Source organism: Natrix helvetica (assembly GCF_964273705.1).
Source record: "Natrix helvetica genome assembly, chromosome: 12".
Classification (NCBI taxonomy): domain Eukaryota; kingdom Metazoa; phylum Chordata; class Lepidosauria; order Squamata; family Natricidae; genus Natrix; species Natrix helvetica.
In genome coordinates this window covers 8,930,449-8,948,100 of record NC_138556.1, presented here as the reverse complement: position 1 = coordinate 8,948,100, position 17,652 = coordinate 8,930,449, and the positions used below count along the sequence as shown (strand labels likewise).

Here is a 17,652-nt window from a genome sequence, read left to right as displayed (position 1 = left end):
AGCAATGGATGAAAATTAAGTAAAGGAGAGAACCAAACTTGAATTAAAGAGAAATTTCCTAATGTGGTTCCAGAAGTCATGGGTGCTCCAACACTGGAGGTTTTAAAGTAGAGCAGGGGTGTTCAAACTTGGCAACTTTAAGACTTGTGGACTTCAACTCCCAGAATTCCCCAGCCAGCTCTGCTGGGGAGTTGAGGTCCACAAGTCTTAAAGTTGCCAAGTTTGGACACCCCTGAAGTAGAGATTGGACAGCCATTTGTCTGAAATGGTATAGAGCTTCCTGCTTGAACAGGGGGTTGGACTAGAAGACCTCCAAGGTCCCTTCCAACTCTATTATTCTGATGGATCTCAATTCATTTAGACCACTGCGTAAGAATCATGGATTCACTCACTTTTCTTGTTCCTTTTGCATTAATTAGCATGCCCAAAAAGCTGTGTTTGGCTTTTCCAGCGTTTCTACTTCTCCAGTATTAATTGGAATTAGATGCTAACTTTCATCAAGATTCTACTGGGATTATAATGATATGCCTGTTACATCTACATTTTGCAATCTTGGCTAAACTTAGGCAAGTTCGGTTTTGAAGTAAAACGGATAAGTAGGTAACGCTAAGTAAAATCTTGCTTTTGGTTAAATTTGTGTCCAGCTTTTGCTTAATATTATCAATTATAATTAATATTAATATTTTATAACCCTTCCAAGAGGAAAACCAAGGGGTGACCAGGGCTATGTTTATTTATTTGTTAAGATAAATAAGAATGGAGATAATGGGCAGCCTTGCCTGGTATCCTTTTGAATTGAAAAATTTTCAGTCACCTTCACTTTGGCTTTCTGCTTTGTGTAGATTGCCTTGAACATATTTATAAATTTATCTCCAAAATCCATATGCCTTAATTGTGGTAACTAACATGAATTGCCAGTTCACATTATCAAACGCCTTTTGGATGTCTAAGAACAGCAGTGTGCCAATTGCTTTTCACTATGAGTTTCATAATATTCCAATGTATCTAATATTGTTCTCATATTATTTCTTATCTGCCTTTTGGGTAGAAAGCCATTTTGATCAGGGTGTATGAACCCCTTCAAAAAACTCTCCAGTCTTTCTGCTCCTGTTGAAGTGAATATGTTATAGTCAGCGTTTAGGTCTGTCGTTTTTAATTTGTGTTAAGTCTGAGTACTGAGTTAATTTATTTGTACCCTGCCTTTATTATTTTTACAAATAACTCAAGGTGGCGAATCTATCCGAAACACCTTTTTCCTAATAGTTTCTCCACAACAACAACCCTGTGAGGTGGATTGGACAAAAATTCCCTAGGGAAAAACTTTTTCAGTCATGATGTCTAACTTCAGAGGCCGATCCGGGATCCACTCAATAATCTTTTGTTGCAGGTAAAAACAAGAGATGTTCCCAGGACTTTGGATGTTATTTTTCTTAGTTTGCAATTGAGCCTGCTAATTGGTTTTAACTTGTTTTTGTGGCCCAGAAGTAGGTTTAATTACTATTATTATGGCATTTGATTTGTATGTTCTGTAGCTGAAATGGCTGATGTGTTTGGAAAGTTAAAGGGCCTCTAAATCACCAGGGGGGGGGGGAAGGGGGAAGCATTTGTTTTAAAGGGTGGTCTTATAATTTAAAGGAAACCTACATAAACATGTCGTGGTGGCTCAGTGGCTAAAACGCTGAGCTTGCCGATCAGAAAGGTCGGCAGTTCGGTGGTTCGAGTCCCTAGCGCTGCGTAACAGAGTGAGCTCCTGTTACTTGTCCCAGCTTCTGCCAACCTAGCAGTTCAAAAGCATGTAAAAATGCAAGCAGAAAAAATAGGGAGAACCTTTGTTGGGAAGGTAACAGCTTTCCGGGCGCCTTCAGCATTGAGTCATGCTGGCCACAAGACCACAGAGACATCTTCGGACAGCGCTGGCTCTTTGGCTTTGAAACAGAGATGAGCACCGCCCCCTAGAGTCGGGAACAACTAGCACATATGTTTGAGGGGAACCTTTACCTTTAGATAAACATGTCTGGAGAATTACAGGTTGCAGAATACAGGTACTCTTTACAATCTCTTGCAGCCATTTAGAATAGAATAGAATGAATGAACTGGAAGGGACCTTGGAGGTCTTCTAATCCAGCTGCCTTGCTCATGCAGGAGAACTATTTATATCCATTTGTTTAGCCGCTATACATGATCCTCAATGTACAACCACCACCGAGCCCAAAATTTCCTGTTGCTAAGTGAAACAGTAAAGTGAATTTTGTCCCATTTTACGACCTTCCTTGCCATCATCGTTAAGTGATTCACTGTAGTGCTTGAGTTAGTAACATGGTTGTTAAGGGAATCTGCCTTTCGCATTGACTTTACTCATTGGAAGGTCCCAAGTCGAGGTTCTACCTGTATTCAAAGAAACAACGGCATTGAAAAAGATGCCTTATGACCAGTCCTCGCACTTATGACCATTGCAGCCTCCCCCACAGTCATGAGATCAAAATCACATGACACCCCCCCCCCCCCCGGATACTGCAATAGTGGTAGATATATGCCGGCTGACTTCTAAAGTGGTTGTTGTAGCACTTCGTTGATCAGAATGGCAGTTCTCCGCACCGTTTGGCATTTTCCATTCTGCCATTTCTCCTACATAGCTACATAGCTCCTAACTATCCTTCCTTTAGAAGCCCAACCTTAAATCTTTCTCAGATAACCCTGGTTGAGTTTGCACGATCCTTTCCGATTCATTGTATTGAGCAGATCAGAAGTTATGGAAGGGACGTGTCTTCTCTCGCTCTTTGGTTCTTAGGCACTTTCAGAAACTGGACATTAATTAAACTGCAGAAAAAACAATGGCTGCTAACCTGCCTTCTATCGAAGTCCTGTATACTGCACGAGTCAAAAAGAGGGCTGTGAAAATATCTACAGACCCCTCACATCCTGGACATAAATTGTTTCAACTTCTACCCTCAAAACGACGCTATAGAGCACTGCACACCAAGACAACTAGACACAAGAACAGTTTTTTCCCCAAATGCCATCACTCTGCTTAACAACTAATTCCCATAACAGTCAAATAATTTACTAAGACTGTATTACTATTCTTCTTCTCTTCCTTCGTAGTACCTTTCTCTTCCCACTTATGACTATAGCCATGTTGCTTATATCTTTACAATTTATATTGTTTCCTAGTATAATTTGATTGCTTATTAGTAACCTATGACTATCACTAAGTGTTCTATCTTATGATTCTTGATGAATGTATTCTATTTTATTTTTCTTTACGTATAATGAGAGCATATGCACCAAAGACAAATTCCTTGTGTGTCCAATCACACTTGGCCAATAAAGAATTCTATTCTATTCTATTCTATTCTATTCTATTCTATTCTATTCTATTATTCTATTAAGCTGGACATAAATCCAATGTCAGAGCCAAAGTAACAGTTGCACACAACATGGAATTCTACCCGATTCTATTGACTAAAAGGTGGGTAATAATTAGAGGGTGATCCCCCCCCCTGAAAAATGTTCTGAAGGCTCTGCATTGGGGGTGGGGTCCAACTGTTTTGCAAAGCTCATAGTTTTAAAATCCCCCCATTCCCAATTCATAACAGTGTTATTATCGGAAGCCAAAGAAAGGTTGTAGGGATTAGAGATCTCTTTGAAATGGAAAATATAAAAAGAAATTAATATGAAAATGTGGTAGAGGTCAGAAAACTCTAAAGATTAGCTACCCAAATTAAATTGTCAGTTCTCCCAACAGACCATAAGGGAAAGGGAAAGGTTCCCCTTGCACAGACGTGCTAGTTGTTCCTGACTCTAGGGGGCGGTGCTCATCTCCGTTTCAAAGCCAAATAGCCAGCACTGTCCAAAGACGTCTCCGTGGTCATGTGGCTGGCATGACTAAATGCTGAAGGTGCACGGAATGCTGTTACCTTCCCACCAAAGGTGGTCCCTATTTTTCTATTTTTAAAAAATATATTTTTATTATTTTTACATTTAAAACAGTGCAATACCGCGGAGTCGGAGTGACCGTACATTCATGTTATATACAGCTAGTTTCAACCATTAACAATTAATCTACTTAATACATTGTCTGTCCTTCTGTCCAATCACAATATATACATTTGTTCCAGTCTTGTCATCTTGTCTTATACCAATCATAAAATCTATTCCATACTTCAAAATATTCTGATTCCCCTTTATTTTTAAGTTCAAGAGGGAGCCTATCTGCTTCTGCACAGGCCAACACTTTTCTGATTATATCTAGCTCTGATGGTGTATTTTCTTTTTTCCAATACTGTGCATAGGTTATGTGCGCTGCAGTTAGTATTTTTCTATTTGCATTTTACATGCTTTCAAACTGCTAGATTGGCAGAAACTGTGACAAGTAACTGGAGCTCACTCCGGTACGCAGCACTAGGGATTCGAACCACCAAATAGCCAACCTCTCTGATCGACAAGCTCAGTATCTTAGCCACTGAGCCACCAACGTACCTCAACAGACCGTAGGAAGGTATAATTGATTTCTGAAGCTTGCATTTAATATTTCAGGCTGAAGCGCACGTCCCTTTTAATTTTAATTCAGTTGGTAGTATTTCAAATTAAGCCATCATAAAAACGTTTTCAATAAAGATAGATGTTTTAAAAATTATAAGTGTTAGTTTTAATGATAATGTCTGTTTTGACCTCTTGGTTACTTGCACGGCGTTATTTATCTATGGGAGTTGGTCTGACCAATTTAAACATGGAAAGAGAAGACTTAGGCTATTCCATTTTCTGTAAATCTAGAGCGCTACAATTCAAAAGTGTTGCTTTTCTATAGTAGAACTAGATCTTTGAACTGGTTTCCTATTTCCTATTGGGAATTCAGTTAGTTGTGACAATATCCACCTTACAGAAAAAGTTGAAGAACTATGCCGAAGGATGTTTTGTAGTGATGATTCACAACTGTTGTCATTGGGGCACTTTAGGTACTTGGTGATATTACGTGCTCGAATTTTACTCTTTGTTGTAAGGCCCAGAGAAAGAGTTTAGACTGTGGAACAATATACATTTGACCAACTTTCCAAACCCTTAAATGAGGCAAACGTAAGCAAACTGTACATTATGAAATATACAAAATACAATGATAACTGATATTTTCAATGAAGGATATTCCGGTCACAGAGGAAAACCCCCTTTGTGAAATGTTATTTGGATTAAAATGCAACTAAAAGGAATGAAACTTCTATTTAAGACAGCATATTCAGGTTGTATTAAACAGACTGTCATCCCAAAGAAAAGAAATTCGCTAGGTCATTTCAAAATTCAGCAGCATACCTGCAGAAACAGCAGATGGTAAAAGAAAGAAAAAATTACTTATTCTGACCAGTTTGAAAATAAACAATATGGTGATGTTAATCAGGAATTTATGTAAATGGATTTATATATGGATTTGTATGAGCCTTTAGTGGCATCAAGTTCAAATAACTTTCTTTCATTTCAGTAAAGCATGTAGGGCCCTTTGAAAGCATGATACCTCATTAAATTAGAAAATAGAGACAGGAAAAAAGAGTGCTTCTTATAAAAATCTGCCTACGTTTCTAGAAGAGCTTGCTCCTATTAGAGTCCAGACAACTATCAGTAATGATTAAAACAGTTTAAGCGCAGGGAAAGTATTACCTATAATAGAAAATAAAATAAAATTAGAAAGCTTATATTAAAAAGATCACCAATTAGCAACTTTTTTTCCTTTTAAAGAAGATCTGGACATTTTTCAAACATTTAAACCAGAGAATGTCCTTAAAAGGTAAAGGTTTCCCCCTCACACATATGCGTTAGTCATTCCCGACTCTAAGGGGCGATGCTCATCCTTGTTTCAAAGTCGAAGAGCCAGTGCTGGCCGAAGATGTCTCCATGATCATGTGGATGGCATGACTTAAACTTCGAAGGCGCATGGAACACTTTCCCACCAAAGGTGGTCCCTATTTTTCTACTTGCATTTTTTTACATGCTTTCGAACTGCTAGATTGGCAGAAGTTGGGACAAGTAATGGGAGCTCACTGATTTGAACCGCTGAACGGCCAACCTTTCTGATCGACAAGCTCAGCATCTTAGCCACTGAGCCACCGTTGCTTAGCCATTGCTAGAATTTGCTTAGATTTTTATAGGCAGAATGGCAATGTTATCCTTGTTTAAATACAAAAACAATTACACTTGAAGGGATGATGTCCACATCTTACAGAGATTTGTCATTCAAGAACATTCAAAAGATCTGCTTCAATATTTGCTTTTGACCTCACATCCATTTAAATGTATGTAAATGTAAAACAGATTCTGACTCGCAACCATCCGAGCTACAGCATCTCCGGACTGCTCCAAAAGATTTTTAATGGATTATGTGCCATCAAGTTCATTTTAACTCCTAACAACTCATAAGAAATTTTCTCCGTGATGATTAAGAAGGAAATCATATCACAAAACATTGGTTTCCTACTCCTTAGTCTTTCCCATTCGTAAACCAGTTTCTGTTTTGTCATGAGTTAAGGTTTATTTGAGTCCTATCTCAGTTCACACTTAAGGAATATCCAGTTAAAACATTATAGAATAAAATAACAAATAAAAACTCTCTTAAAATCACAATTTGGCATCTAATCTGTCAGTTGCATCCGAACAAAATACAGCACGGCCCAACTATAATATAATACCAATCATTAAACTGTGAGGCCCATAGTCATTAAAAACTAAAATTCAAGAGAGTGATAATACAGAAGGGTTTGCTACGTTAATTGTGTAAAATAGGGATGACGGATTAATAATCTGTTTCCAATGGGTCCCCAGTGCTGCTGTGCAGGGATTTAAAGCCACATTCCCTCTTTGGATCAGATACGCTTCTTTCCTTGTTGTTACCAGATTAACAAACAGTGAGCATGTCTATGTGTTTGGGTGCATGCATTTACAACGTGTGTGTGTGTGTGTGTGTGTGTGTGTGTGTGTGTGTGTGTGTGTGTAAGGGGAGATGCTATATGTGCCTTATTTTCAATTCCTATTGTATTTTATTTATTCATTCATTCAATTTCTGTAGCCACCCATCTGGATGACTCTGTGACTCTGGATGGCTTACAATTTGTAAAACGTAAAACAATTCAAACTACTTCAAAACAAATAGCCTTTTAAAGATTCTAGTAAAAGTCTAGTAGAAGTCAAGTAACAAATGAGTTTTTACAGATGCCAAAGTGAGAATCACAAGCTCCAGTGAAATGTTATTACGCTAAGCATCTTTAATCGAGCCATGTTAGCAAAAAACAATTCAGGAACTGGAAATCTCATAACTACAGCCCTGGAGCTAACCAAATCTGATAAAAGTTAATCTTAAAATGACTTTTTCCTTCTATTTTGGAATGGGGCAGGGAAATTTTAGTCTGAGAAAAATCCGCTTCTCTCTCTCATGCTAAGAATCTCTGCAACTAACAATGTTGAACTAAAATTTGAGTGAATGTTATTAACATTTATTAACATCGCCATTTCTTCCCAAGCCGGCAAGAGAGAAGTGGATGAGAAGTTTACCATTACTCCGCTGATGGAAAGTGAAGAATTATGGATGACGGGTTTTGTTACAAAACTCCATATTCTACATTTCTATATAATTATAAATGTACATCCATGGGGTCTAAAGCAGTGATGTGACAAAATGAAAACCACCACGCTGCAAATAACAAAAGGATATAGACTTCACAACACTTATTTTTTATATTGGCACCTTTGTAGTTAAGAACAGATGCTAGGGAGACCTAAAACCAAAAAATATTTTTTTTTGTATCGCAGCTTTCTTGACATAATAATTAAGAGAAATCTTAGTTTAAAAGATGCATGCAAACGTTTAAGAATTCTACCTTTTGATATATATATATTTATCATTTCCATATAGATGCAAACATCTATTCCACACATTTGATAATTGAGGTTTGGGTTTATAGCGTTTGCATTGTATCATATTCGTCTTTTTTTAAAAAAATTTATTTGTAAGCTGCCCAGAATAATTGGTAGTCAGGTGGCCTAAAACAGTGCAAATCAATCAATCAATTAGATTTCACAGCCAAACCTAAAAAGCCTTAAGCACATTTTAAAAAGAAAGGAAGAGACTAAGAATCTGCCACACTAAACAGAAAGAAAATTCATTATGCAAATATGATTTTTTATTATATTATGTGTTCTATCCCGATTGAGGCACTAACTGAACTCTTAATTTCTTTCTGGCATGCTTTTACTTTGCTAGTTTCTCTGCTTATCCATTGATTTTGCAACCACCGTCTCCCAGTCGTAATTTTGGGTGTAGTGAACATTAACATAACATCTTATGAGAGGAGCGGTCATGTAAATATGATGAATCCGTTCATGATTAGTCTAGCTTCATTTTCAGGTTTCTATTTTCTTATTTCAGATCATTTCTCGAAGAACGGACTTCATCTTTTAAATATTAGAGTTGGATTTCAAACGCATCCCTGGCTTCCTACCTTCTCCACCCCCGCGAAGGGAAAAAAAATATGAAATTAGAAAGACTGAAACCGGCCAAAGGAAATGGTGCCATTCCAACTAAATCCCCCTTTTAAAATAGCCCAAATTTTAGGGAGAGAAATAGTGGGAGAGAAAGCAAATCTAAACTCCTCGACCCAATGCATTGTTTTGTTAAAACAGCCAAGATGGCGGCATATCTCAGGAATTGTAAGCATCCATCACAGGCTGGTTGTCTTAAAACTTTTTTAAAGCCCCAGACAACACTGTAGAGATGATAAAAACAGTGCAATCCAGTCATTCTCAAAATATGGAGAAGGAATATTGGGTGAGAGGTAAGTTCCCCGGGGATGGGCTCCAGCAGATGTTTGAAATCTCAGAAAATTAAATCTCTGGTCATAGTGACTGAGTCAGATTGGATCCTGCAACATTACCCTGGGACATATATATTTGTCTTGGTTTGTATAAGAATCGGCTGTTTTTTCCTAACATAATGGTCTTCAGGATGCAATCTTCAAACCAGCTATTCAGAATAATTGCAATCCGCAAGTTCTCCAATCCGTATGTACTTTGGCCACCTAAGGAGAAGGAAGGACTCCCTGGAGAAGAGCCTAATGCTGGGAAAGATGGAGGGCAAAAGAAGAAGGGGACGACAGGAAAGGAGGTGGATGGATGGAGTCACCAAAGCAGTCGGCGTGAGCTTAAATGGACTCCAGAGGATGGTAGAGGACAGGAAGGCCTGGAGGAACGTTTTCCGTGGGTTGGACACAACTTCGCAACAACAATGTTCTACCATGAGTTCTCGTTTCTCGCCAACAGTGCTATGCGTTTTGAGATCCTTTTTCACTTTTTCTCACATGCATAGATGACTAGGAATATTTCTATTGTCATTAAAGTTTTTTTAAAAATGCATTTTGGGCTCTCCAAATCAGGTCATAGACCTGTAATTCTCCCACTTTGTCTCCAGTTGAAATATGTTTTGAGTGGTTCTTTGCAAGTGTGTGAAACAAGTTGTTTTATGCCCAGCTCTGCTACATCACAGATAACTGGAAGTCTTGACAAAAAAGCTCCTTACCTTCACAGCCTCTTAACATGTGAAAGCTACCTGGATCTCACAAATGCTACACTTGGTGTGTTCTGGAAGTGTGCAAAACAAAAAGCAAGCTCCTACCATTCTTTCACAAGGCCCCGAAAATGCGACTCTGCTGATTGGCCTGGGATCTAAGTGGAGAACTTCAAACCTCTGGAAGTGGCTTCTGGATGGATGGTTAGACTCTTGTCTATTCCCTTCCTCTAACTCTCTCTCTTCTCTCCTCCCATCTTTTTGGGTTAACATATTGATGTCCTTATTTCTCGTTGTGTTCCTTTGCCATCACTTGCTTTCTTGTTCTGTTATTCTTGTTCTGTTACACACCTGATCACTTTTCTTCCTTTTTTTTAATTACTGCAAGCCACCAAGAGTAAGTGCCGCAGCGACATAAGTGGAAAATAAATTTAAGAAATAAAAACCTTATAGGAGGATTATAAAAGAGTGGCAAAACCTCGATGCCATTCATCTTCCTGGAAAAGAATACAAGCTGCAAAGCTCAGTGGACAGGTGTTTAAGAAACATCCCCCTGGGAAATCCTAACCTCAAAGAGGCTGCTTTTAAAATGTTGCTTTCCTTGGTAGCTTCAGGGCTGCAAAAACAATCCAGGAAGCCTCTTTTGCCACTGCCCCAAACCCCTCCAAAAGTTAAGAATTAACTCCTCTTTAAAACCAAAACTTCTATGATATACATAAGCCTTTTGATATAATATGTTTGGGAACCTCTACTCCGTCCCCCCCCTCCTTTTTGCATCCACAGTGGAATAAATGAGAGGAAATCCTCCCCCCCCCCAATGACTTCTGACATTCTCTATTAACCAATGAGTTTCTTTGCCTTGAATAAAAATCAGGCAGGGCTTAGCTAGTTGTGATGCCTTGGGGATATTTGCTGTCCCTTCTCCTGCCCAAAAGGCAGCTGGAACAAATAAATCCATTCCCTCTCCCACTTTCCCTTTAGAAACATTTATTAGATTTTTTTAAAAAATCCCACCTTTATTAAAGAACTGGGGGAACACACATACCTAATACTCCTTCCTTCTCTTATTTTCTCTATAACAACAACCCTGTGAGGTGGGGATGGGCTGAGAAAGAGTGACTAGCCCAGTAGTCACTCTTTGGGAGGGGGGTGCAATTTGAACCTTGTTTAAACCAAGTTTCACTTTTAGGTTTCCTCCGTGTGAATAGAGTTCACTTTTTGAGTAAATTAAGACTTACATGTGGGGGGGGGGCAATCAGGATTTTAGAGATGCTTAGGTGGGGCATGGCCAAAAAGAAGGTTGGGAGCCACAGGACGAGGCCAAAGTCACCCAGCTGGCTTTCTTGCTTATGGGCAGGACTAGAACTCACGGTCTCCTGGTGTTTAGCGTGGCGCCTTAACCAAAGTGGCTTTCCAAACGCTTAGAAAGCGTTCGTTGAAAAAAGAGACTTCCCGAAACTCCAAAACTCTCCATTAAAAAAAAAAAGTTTTACTTTAAAGATAGTTAAGCAACACAACCCTAAAGGGAAAAAAAACAAACCTCAACCCGCACGTGCGCAGTCACACCTGATTATTGAATTAACCCATTCTCTGCATTCGCTCCACTCGTGGAAGCCTTGGTGGGCGGGTGGGTCAGCCCACGAGCCCGCAGGAATCGATTCCAGGCTCTCCCCCCCCCCCCCCAATTCAAGCCGGTGAACCAAGATGCGAGCGCTCGGAGCGGAGCGAGTCGTGTGAACCCAACGAGCCGCGCGTCCAACCCCTACCTTGGTGAACTGAACCTCCAAGTTCCTGATCGGGTAAGGGAAGGGCCCAGCAGCCTTCTTCTCCGTCTGCCCGTTCTCCAGAGCCCCGTTAAGCGCTGCCATCCCCGCACACTCTCTTTCTCTCTCTCTCTCCGAGCCGGTCCGGGTGCTCTCCGCCTTGCTGCGCCTCGCAAGACGCACCGCCCGAGCCAAAGAGAAACCCAAGCGCCCCGCCGCGCTCCTGCCTTTTAAGAGCGCTTCGCCCCAGGCGGGAGATGGTAGTGGTGGGGGGGGGCGGGCTAGAGGCTTGGCCAGCTCCTATCCACGCCCCCTCGAATCCGGGGCCGTGCTGGACCAGCTGCAGGTGAGCGGAGGATGGCGAGCCAGCGCCTGCTCCGAGCGGCTGTCGGAAGAGGCGAGAGCAAGCGCGCAAGGCATAGCCGGGGGGGGGGGGGTGTCCCTCGGTGACTCCAAGCGGAGCAGCTGTCCCGTTGATCCCAGCTGCGATTCCCTGGACGTCCCCCCCCCCCCTCTCTCCACTTCCTTCCCTTCTTTCCCAAACAATGCTGGTGATTGTGCCAAAAGCTGGCTTGGGGGTGGCCAAGAAGGGATGGGAAAGAGTTAAGGTTCTCCCCCCTCTTCTTCCTCTCCGTTGCAACGGGTGCGGGGGGGGGGAGGAAGAGCCTGAAAGGCGCAGACGTCCAACGAAAAACAGGCGAGAGAAACCTCGGAGGAGATCATCTGTGCTACAACGCGGCGTTCCTTCTCCGGGTGGGGAAGAGAGGGGCTAGCTCAGGCGGACTCCTCGCGAGGAGGAATGAGCTCACACATCAGATTAACTCCTAATCAAAAACGGCCCTGGGAAGGTCCAGTTCTCTCCTTCGCCTCCCTGCCTGGAACATAAACACGCGCGCATACGGAGAGACATCACTGCACAAGTATTTTTCTGCCAAGGGGCTGATGGATGAAGGAAGGAGCGCTGGATGTTGCACATCCTCTGGGCGCACATGTGTTCGCACTCTCGCTTTAGCCTTCCTGCCTTGGCTTTCGGACACGCCAGGGTCCAACCTTGGCAGCTTTAAAGACTTGAAGACGCCAACTCTTAGAAATTCCAACGCAGGCCGGCTGGCTGGGGAATTCTGGGAGTTGAAGTCCCCAAGTCTTAAAAGTTGCCAAAGTTGGACAACTTTTGCTTTTTAGGGGGAACCAACTGGGGAGAGGGAAATTCCTGTTTGGTCAAGGGTTGTGTTTTAAATGGGGACTAGAAGTCGGTAAAATGAGGACCCAGATTTTCATTTTTTGGAAAAGTTTATTTTTATTTTCATATGCGTATCCACAAGTATACCATTCCGTCTTAACAAACACTATTATGCATTATCCAATATTATATCAATTCCTCTCACCATCTACCCACAACGCTCATTTTCTCTTCTGCTTTCCATATACCATATTACATTTTATTCCCCTGCGGTGCTACCTCCTCTCCTTCTCTCTTCCTCCCTCCCTCCTTCCTTCCCTCTACCATCCCTCCTCTCCTTTCTCTTTCCTACTTCCCCTTCCTCTCTCCTTCTCCTCTCTCCTCTTTCCGCTCCTTCTCTCTCTCTCCTACTCTTTTCCTTACCTCTACTTCCCTCTCTCCTATCTCCTCTCTTCCTCTCCTTTCAAAAATGAGGACCTGGATTGTTGGGGGAAGATGCTGACTCTGAAAACCGCTTAGAGAGGGCTCTAAACCACTATAAAGTGGCGTATAAGTCTAAGTGCTCTTGCTATTACTATTCCAGCCCTATGAATAGCAATATAGTCTATGATTCTCTACGATTCTAAATGAAAGAAAAATGCAGTACACAAACAGACCCTTCTCTTGACCCCCTATGCCAGGGATGGCAAATCTTTTATCCACTGAGTGCTCAAACTGAAAGGTGTGTGCATGCCCAAACTGAAAGATGTGCCCATGAAAACATGCACATGCGCATACATGCATGCAGGTGCAGCAGAGATCCAAAGACCATCTGGCTGGCAGGGGGCATCCCAACACTGGTAGCATGGCAAGAGGTCAGATCTTTTTCTTTCGTGAGCTTCTGTTTCGTCGTTTGCAGGGAAACTGAAGCTGATGAAAGAAACGCAGAGATCTGACCTGGGGCGACGGCGCATGTGCCGCCAGAGAGGGCTCTGTGTGCCACCCCTGGCACACATGCCCTAGGTTCGCCATCACGGCCTTATGCCATTCTTCTCTTTTCCTTTCTCTCTGATATACCCTTTCTTCCAAAGGACGATCTTATCATCTGCAGAGACCTTTGGAAACTTATGGGTCCATGAAATTTGTCCTCAGATGCATTGTACCCAGTGGTGGGTTGCAAATCCCGTTCCAACCGGTACAGTTGGAACCGGGCCAGCGGTGTCCTCATGCGTTCAAGCACCTCTGTGACACTCCAGGTGCTCCAGGGAGCGTCGCCCAGGCGCTGTACGTGCCATGCGCCTTTGCGGAAGTGCAGAAGCCTTTAAAGTCCAGTAAGGAGCTCAGGCGGGTGGGTGGGCCTTCTGGAGCACCATACTGGAACGGTATCCGGTGCTCCGGGCTGGTTCCGGTACACCCATACCGAGGCGTACGGCCTGCAACCCACCACTGATTGTACCTTTAGGAAAATAGATACCCACACCTCCTGACATAGGTTTTTTTTTGTTTTGTTTTTTGTTTTGCAGAATTGACAGGTTTGCTTGGGATCAAAAGTTTCCTTTTCCTGGATCAAAACTGGCTAATTTTTTAAAGGAATCCTTTCCTTACATAACCATAAATCTTATTGTATCCAGGTTTCTTCCAGGGGAATCCATGGGTGAGTGCCAAAATCTACAGCATTGCAACTGAGGCTTCCTTTCGTGACTCTGTCACCATCTTTGCACATTTTTACTCTCTCCTTACATCAAGGGCATTTCTGGTGAACTCTGAGTAGATATGCTTGGGATGGCACAGATGCCATACGTTTCTAGATAAATAGGATTGTGTCTCATAGTGCGCTAGGGCATAACATCTGTACTTGATTTTGCCTTTATCCAGTGTGTAAATATACTAAGGGTAATGGTTTACTTTGTCATACGAACCAAGTCAAGTTTGATTTATTCAATAAACCATGGTTATAAACCACGGTTGTAAAGGAAAATACCTCACCTTGTCTGGGTTTGGAAGCTAAGTAGGGTCATGCCTGATTAATATTTGGACGAGAGATTAAAATCCATGGGCTAGGCTGAAAACTTTAAAAAAAGAAACAATTCAGAAGCAGTTGATGAGAAACCCTATTCATGCTGAGGAGGAGCAGAGTGGTGTGGAATGATAAAACATGCATCATGGCATCCTGATGCAATGCTTAAGGGGGCTTATGCATCACCATGTCCTTGCGCAAGGCTCATCGTTCTGGCACCATCAATGTTTGCTGTAGACACTGCCGTCTCTCCGATTGCTAAGTGAGCAGCCTGGGTCCATTTGGTCAGCGGAGGTCAAGCATGATTCAAAAGTCAGTCTTCTTTGAAACAAATTGTGGCTTAGTGAGAATTGTGACCCTGGAAAAATAGCCTGCTTGGAGTGAGTGAGTGAGTGAGTGAGTGAGTGAGTGAGTAAGGAAGGAAGGAAGGAAAAAGGAAAAGAGGGAGGAAGGAAAAGAGAGACGAAGGAAGAATAGAAGGAAAAGGGAGGGAAGAGGGAAGGAAAGAAAGAAAGAGAAAGAAGAAAAGAAAGAAAGAAAAAAGAAAGGAAAGAGAGAGGGATGAAGGAAGAATAGAAGGAGAAGAGAGGAAAGGAGGGAGGATGAAAGGAAGGAGGGAGGGAAGGAAAGAAAGAGGAAGGATGGAAGAATGGAAGGAAAACAGGAAGGGAAGTAAGGAAATTCTTTTGCCATCAAAATAAAGCTCCCATTTATACCTACATAATGTTTAATCGTGTGTATTTCCCCCACTCCAAATTCTAATCCATTCACTCTGGCATCTGTTAGAGTGAAAACCCACCTTTGTCCTTAAAGAATCTGTCTGGAATCTGCTTCCCGGGTAGGTGACTCAGGCAGTGCCTCGGGGCTGGATGTCAGAAACACATTTTAACCGAGGCAGAACTAACTTTCACCAGAGCGATCAGAAGAAAACAAGGCAAGAAGAAGAGGGGACGGTGCAGAAAATACACATCCTGCTTTCTGAGTCTGGGACAGGAGGCTCCTCTCCCTCTAAGATTTCCACAAGGGAAAGGAGGAGACCCTCCCTCTCGGTCCAGGTCCCAAATAGGCATGGACTCAGACAAAGATCTCAGGAAACCTGCCATCTGAAACGGGCATACGCCAACATCTTTTGGCTGGATTTACTGCAAACCAAGTGCAGTAAATTATGCACCGACCCAAAGGGCATTTTATATTTTATTTTATATGAGCGGTGGTGGTGCAGTGGTTAGAGTGCAGGACTGCAGGCTACTTCTGCTGATCACCGCCTGCCAGCAGTTCGGCAGTTCGAATCTTACCAGGCTGAAGGTTGACTCAGCCTTCCATCCTTCCAAGGTGGGTCAAATGAGGACCCAGATTGTTGGGGTCAAGAGGCTGACTCTGTGAACTGCTTAGAGAGGGTTGTAAAGCACTATGAAGTGGTATATAAGTCTAAGAGCTATTGCTATATACATTAGTTGGATGAAGAGAAGGATTCTCAGCAGTGGTGGGATTCAAATTTTTTTACTACCGGTTCTGTGGCCGTGGCTTGGTGGGCGTGGTGTGGCTTGGTGGGTGTGGCAGGGGAAGGTTACTGCAAAATCCCCATCCCCTCCCAATCAGCTGTGACTCGGGAGGCAGAGAATAGATGGGGGCGGGGCCAGCCAGAGGTGGTATTTACCTTTTCTTCAAACTACTCAAAATTTCCTCTACCGGTTCACCAGAACTGGTCAGAACCCGCTGAATATCACCTCTAGTTCTCAGGCTCTTAATTTCAGCTCCTGGAGACACCAATGTTGCTCTCGCTTGAAGTTGAGGAGTTATTATTTCGCTTCTCAGCAAGGATCCGAAAGGCACTCTGCATCAGCTCAGAAGCAAGACTTACAGCTCTTCTTATACTCAGCAGTTACAATAGAAAACAGATTAGATTAGATTAATGGAGTTGGAAGGTACCTTGTAGGTCATTTAGTCTAATCCCCCTCCCAAATGGGAGACCCTACAACATTTGTGACAGATGGCAGTCTAGTCTCTTCTTGAAAGTCTCCATGATGAAACTCCCACAACTTCTGAAGGCAACTTCTGTTCCTTTGGTTGATTGTTCTCACTGTCAGAAAGTTCCTCCTTGTTTCTAGGTTGAATCTCTCCTTGGTCAGTTTCCATCCATTATTGCTTGTCTGGCCTTTGGGCGCCTTGGAAAATAGCTTGACCCCTTCCTCTCCGTGGCAGCCCCTCAGCTATTGGAAGAATGCTATCATGTCTCCCCTAGTCCTTCTCTTCAATAGACGAGATGTGGGAGGTGAGCTCTGATAAACTCTATCACAAATTTAGCTCATGTTGACTTCTACCCATATGTAGACTTGGAAAAGAAATAGATGGAAATTTTATTCCTTAAAGATGCTCACCTTAAGGCTTTTAACCAATAGAAGGGATGTGTCTCAGTCATTTTGGTTATCATAGCAACTTCTCCCTACAAACCACAGCATTATTACATACCAGGGTTCCTCAAAGTGGCCAATACAGGTAGTCCTTGAATTACGACCACAATTGAGCCCCAAATTTATGTGGCTAAGTGAAACATTTATGAAATGAGTTTTGCCCCATTTTATGACCTTTCTTGCCACAGTTGTTAAGTGAATCGCTGGAATTGATCATAGCAATAGCACTTAGACTTATATACCGCTTCACAGTGCTTTACAGCCCTCTCTAAGCAGTTTACAGAATCAGCCTCTTGACCCCAACAATCTGGGTCCTCATTTGACCCACCTTGGAAGGAGGGAGGCTGAGTCAAACTTGAGCCTGGTGAGATTCGAACTGCCAAATTGCAGGAAGTCGGCAGTCAGCAGAAGTAGCCTGCAGTCCTGCACTCTAAGCACTGTGCCACTGTTAAATTAACAATGTGGTTGTTAAGTGAATTTGACTTCCCAATTGACCTTGCTTGACTGAAGGTAACAAAAGGCGATCGTATGGCCCCGGGACACTGCAAATGTCATAAATATGAGTCAATGCCAAGTGTCTGAATTTTGATCCTGTGACTATGGGGATGCTACAATAGTCGTAAGTGTGAAAAATGGTCCTGTCACTTTTTTCAGTGTTGTTGTAATTTTGAATGGTCCCTGAATGAACTGTTGTAAGTCAAGGACTACCTGTATCAACCCTTAACTCTTGATGAGACTATCCAAGGGGTGGTGGTGGTGGTGGT

General features: G+C 42.3%; 1 protein-coding gene across 1 annotated transcript in view; it reads right to left on the bottom strand.

Moving 5' to 3' along the window:
- Positions 1-11,627, bottom strand: part of ALDH1A3 (aldehyde dehydrogenase 1 family member A3) — a 50,079-nt gene extending 38,452 nt beyond the window's left edge. The window contains exon 1 of the mRNA XM_081964965.1: positions 11,305-11,627. Coding sequence (XP_081821091.1) covers positions 11,305-11,406 — 102 coding nt within the window. The 5' untranslated portion in view covers positions 11,407-11,627. The remainder of the gene's footprint in view (positions 1-11,304) is intronic.
- Between the last annotated feature and the right edge of the window lie 6,025 nt (positions 11,628-17,652).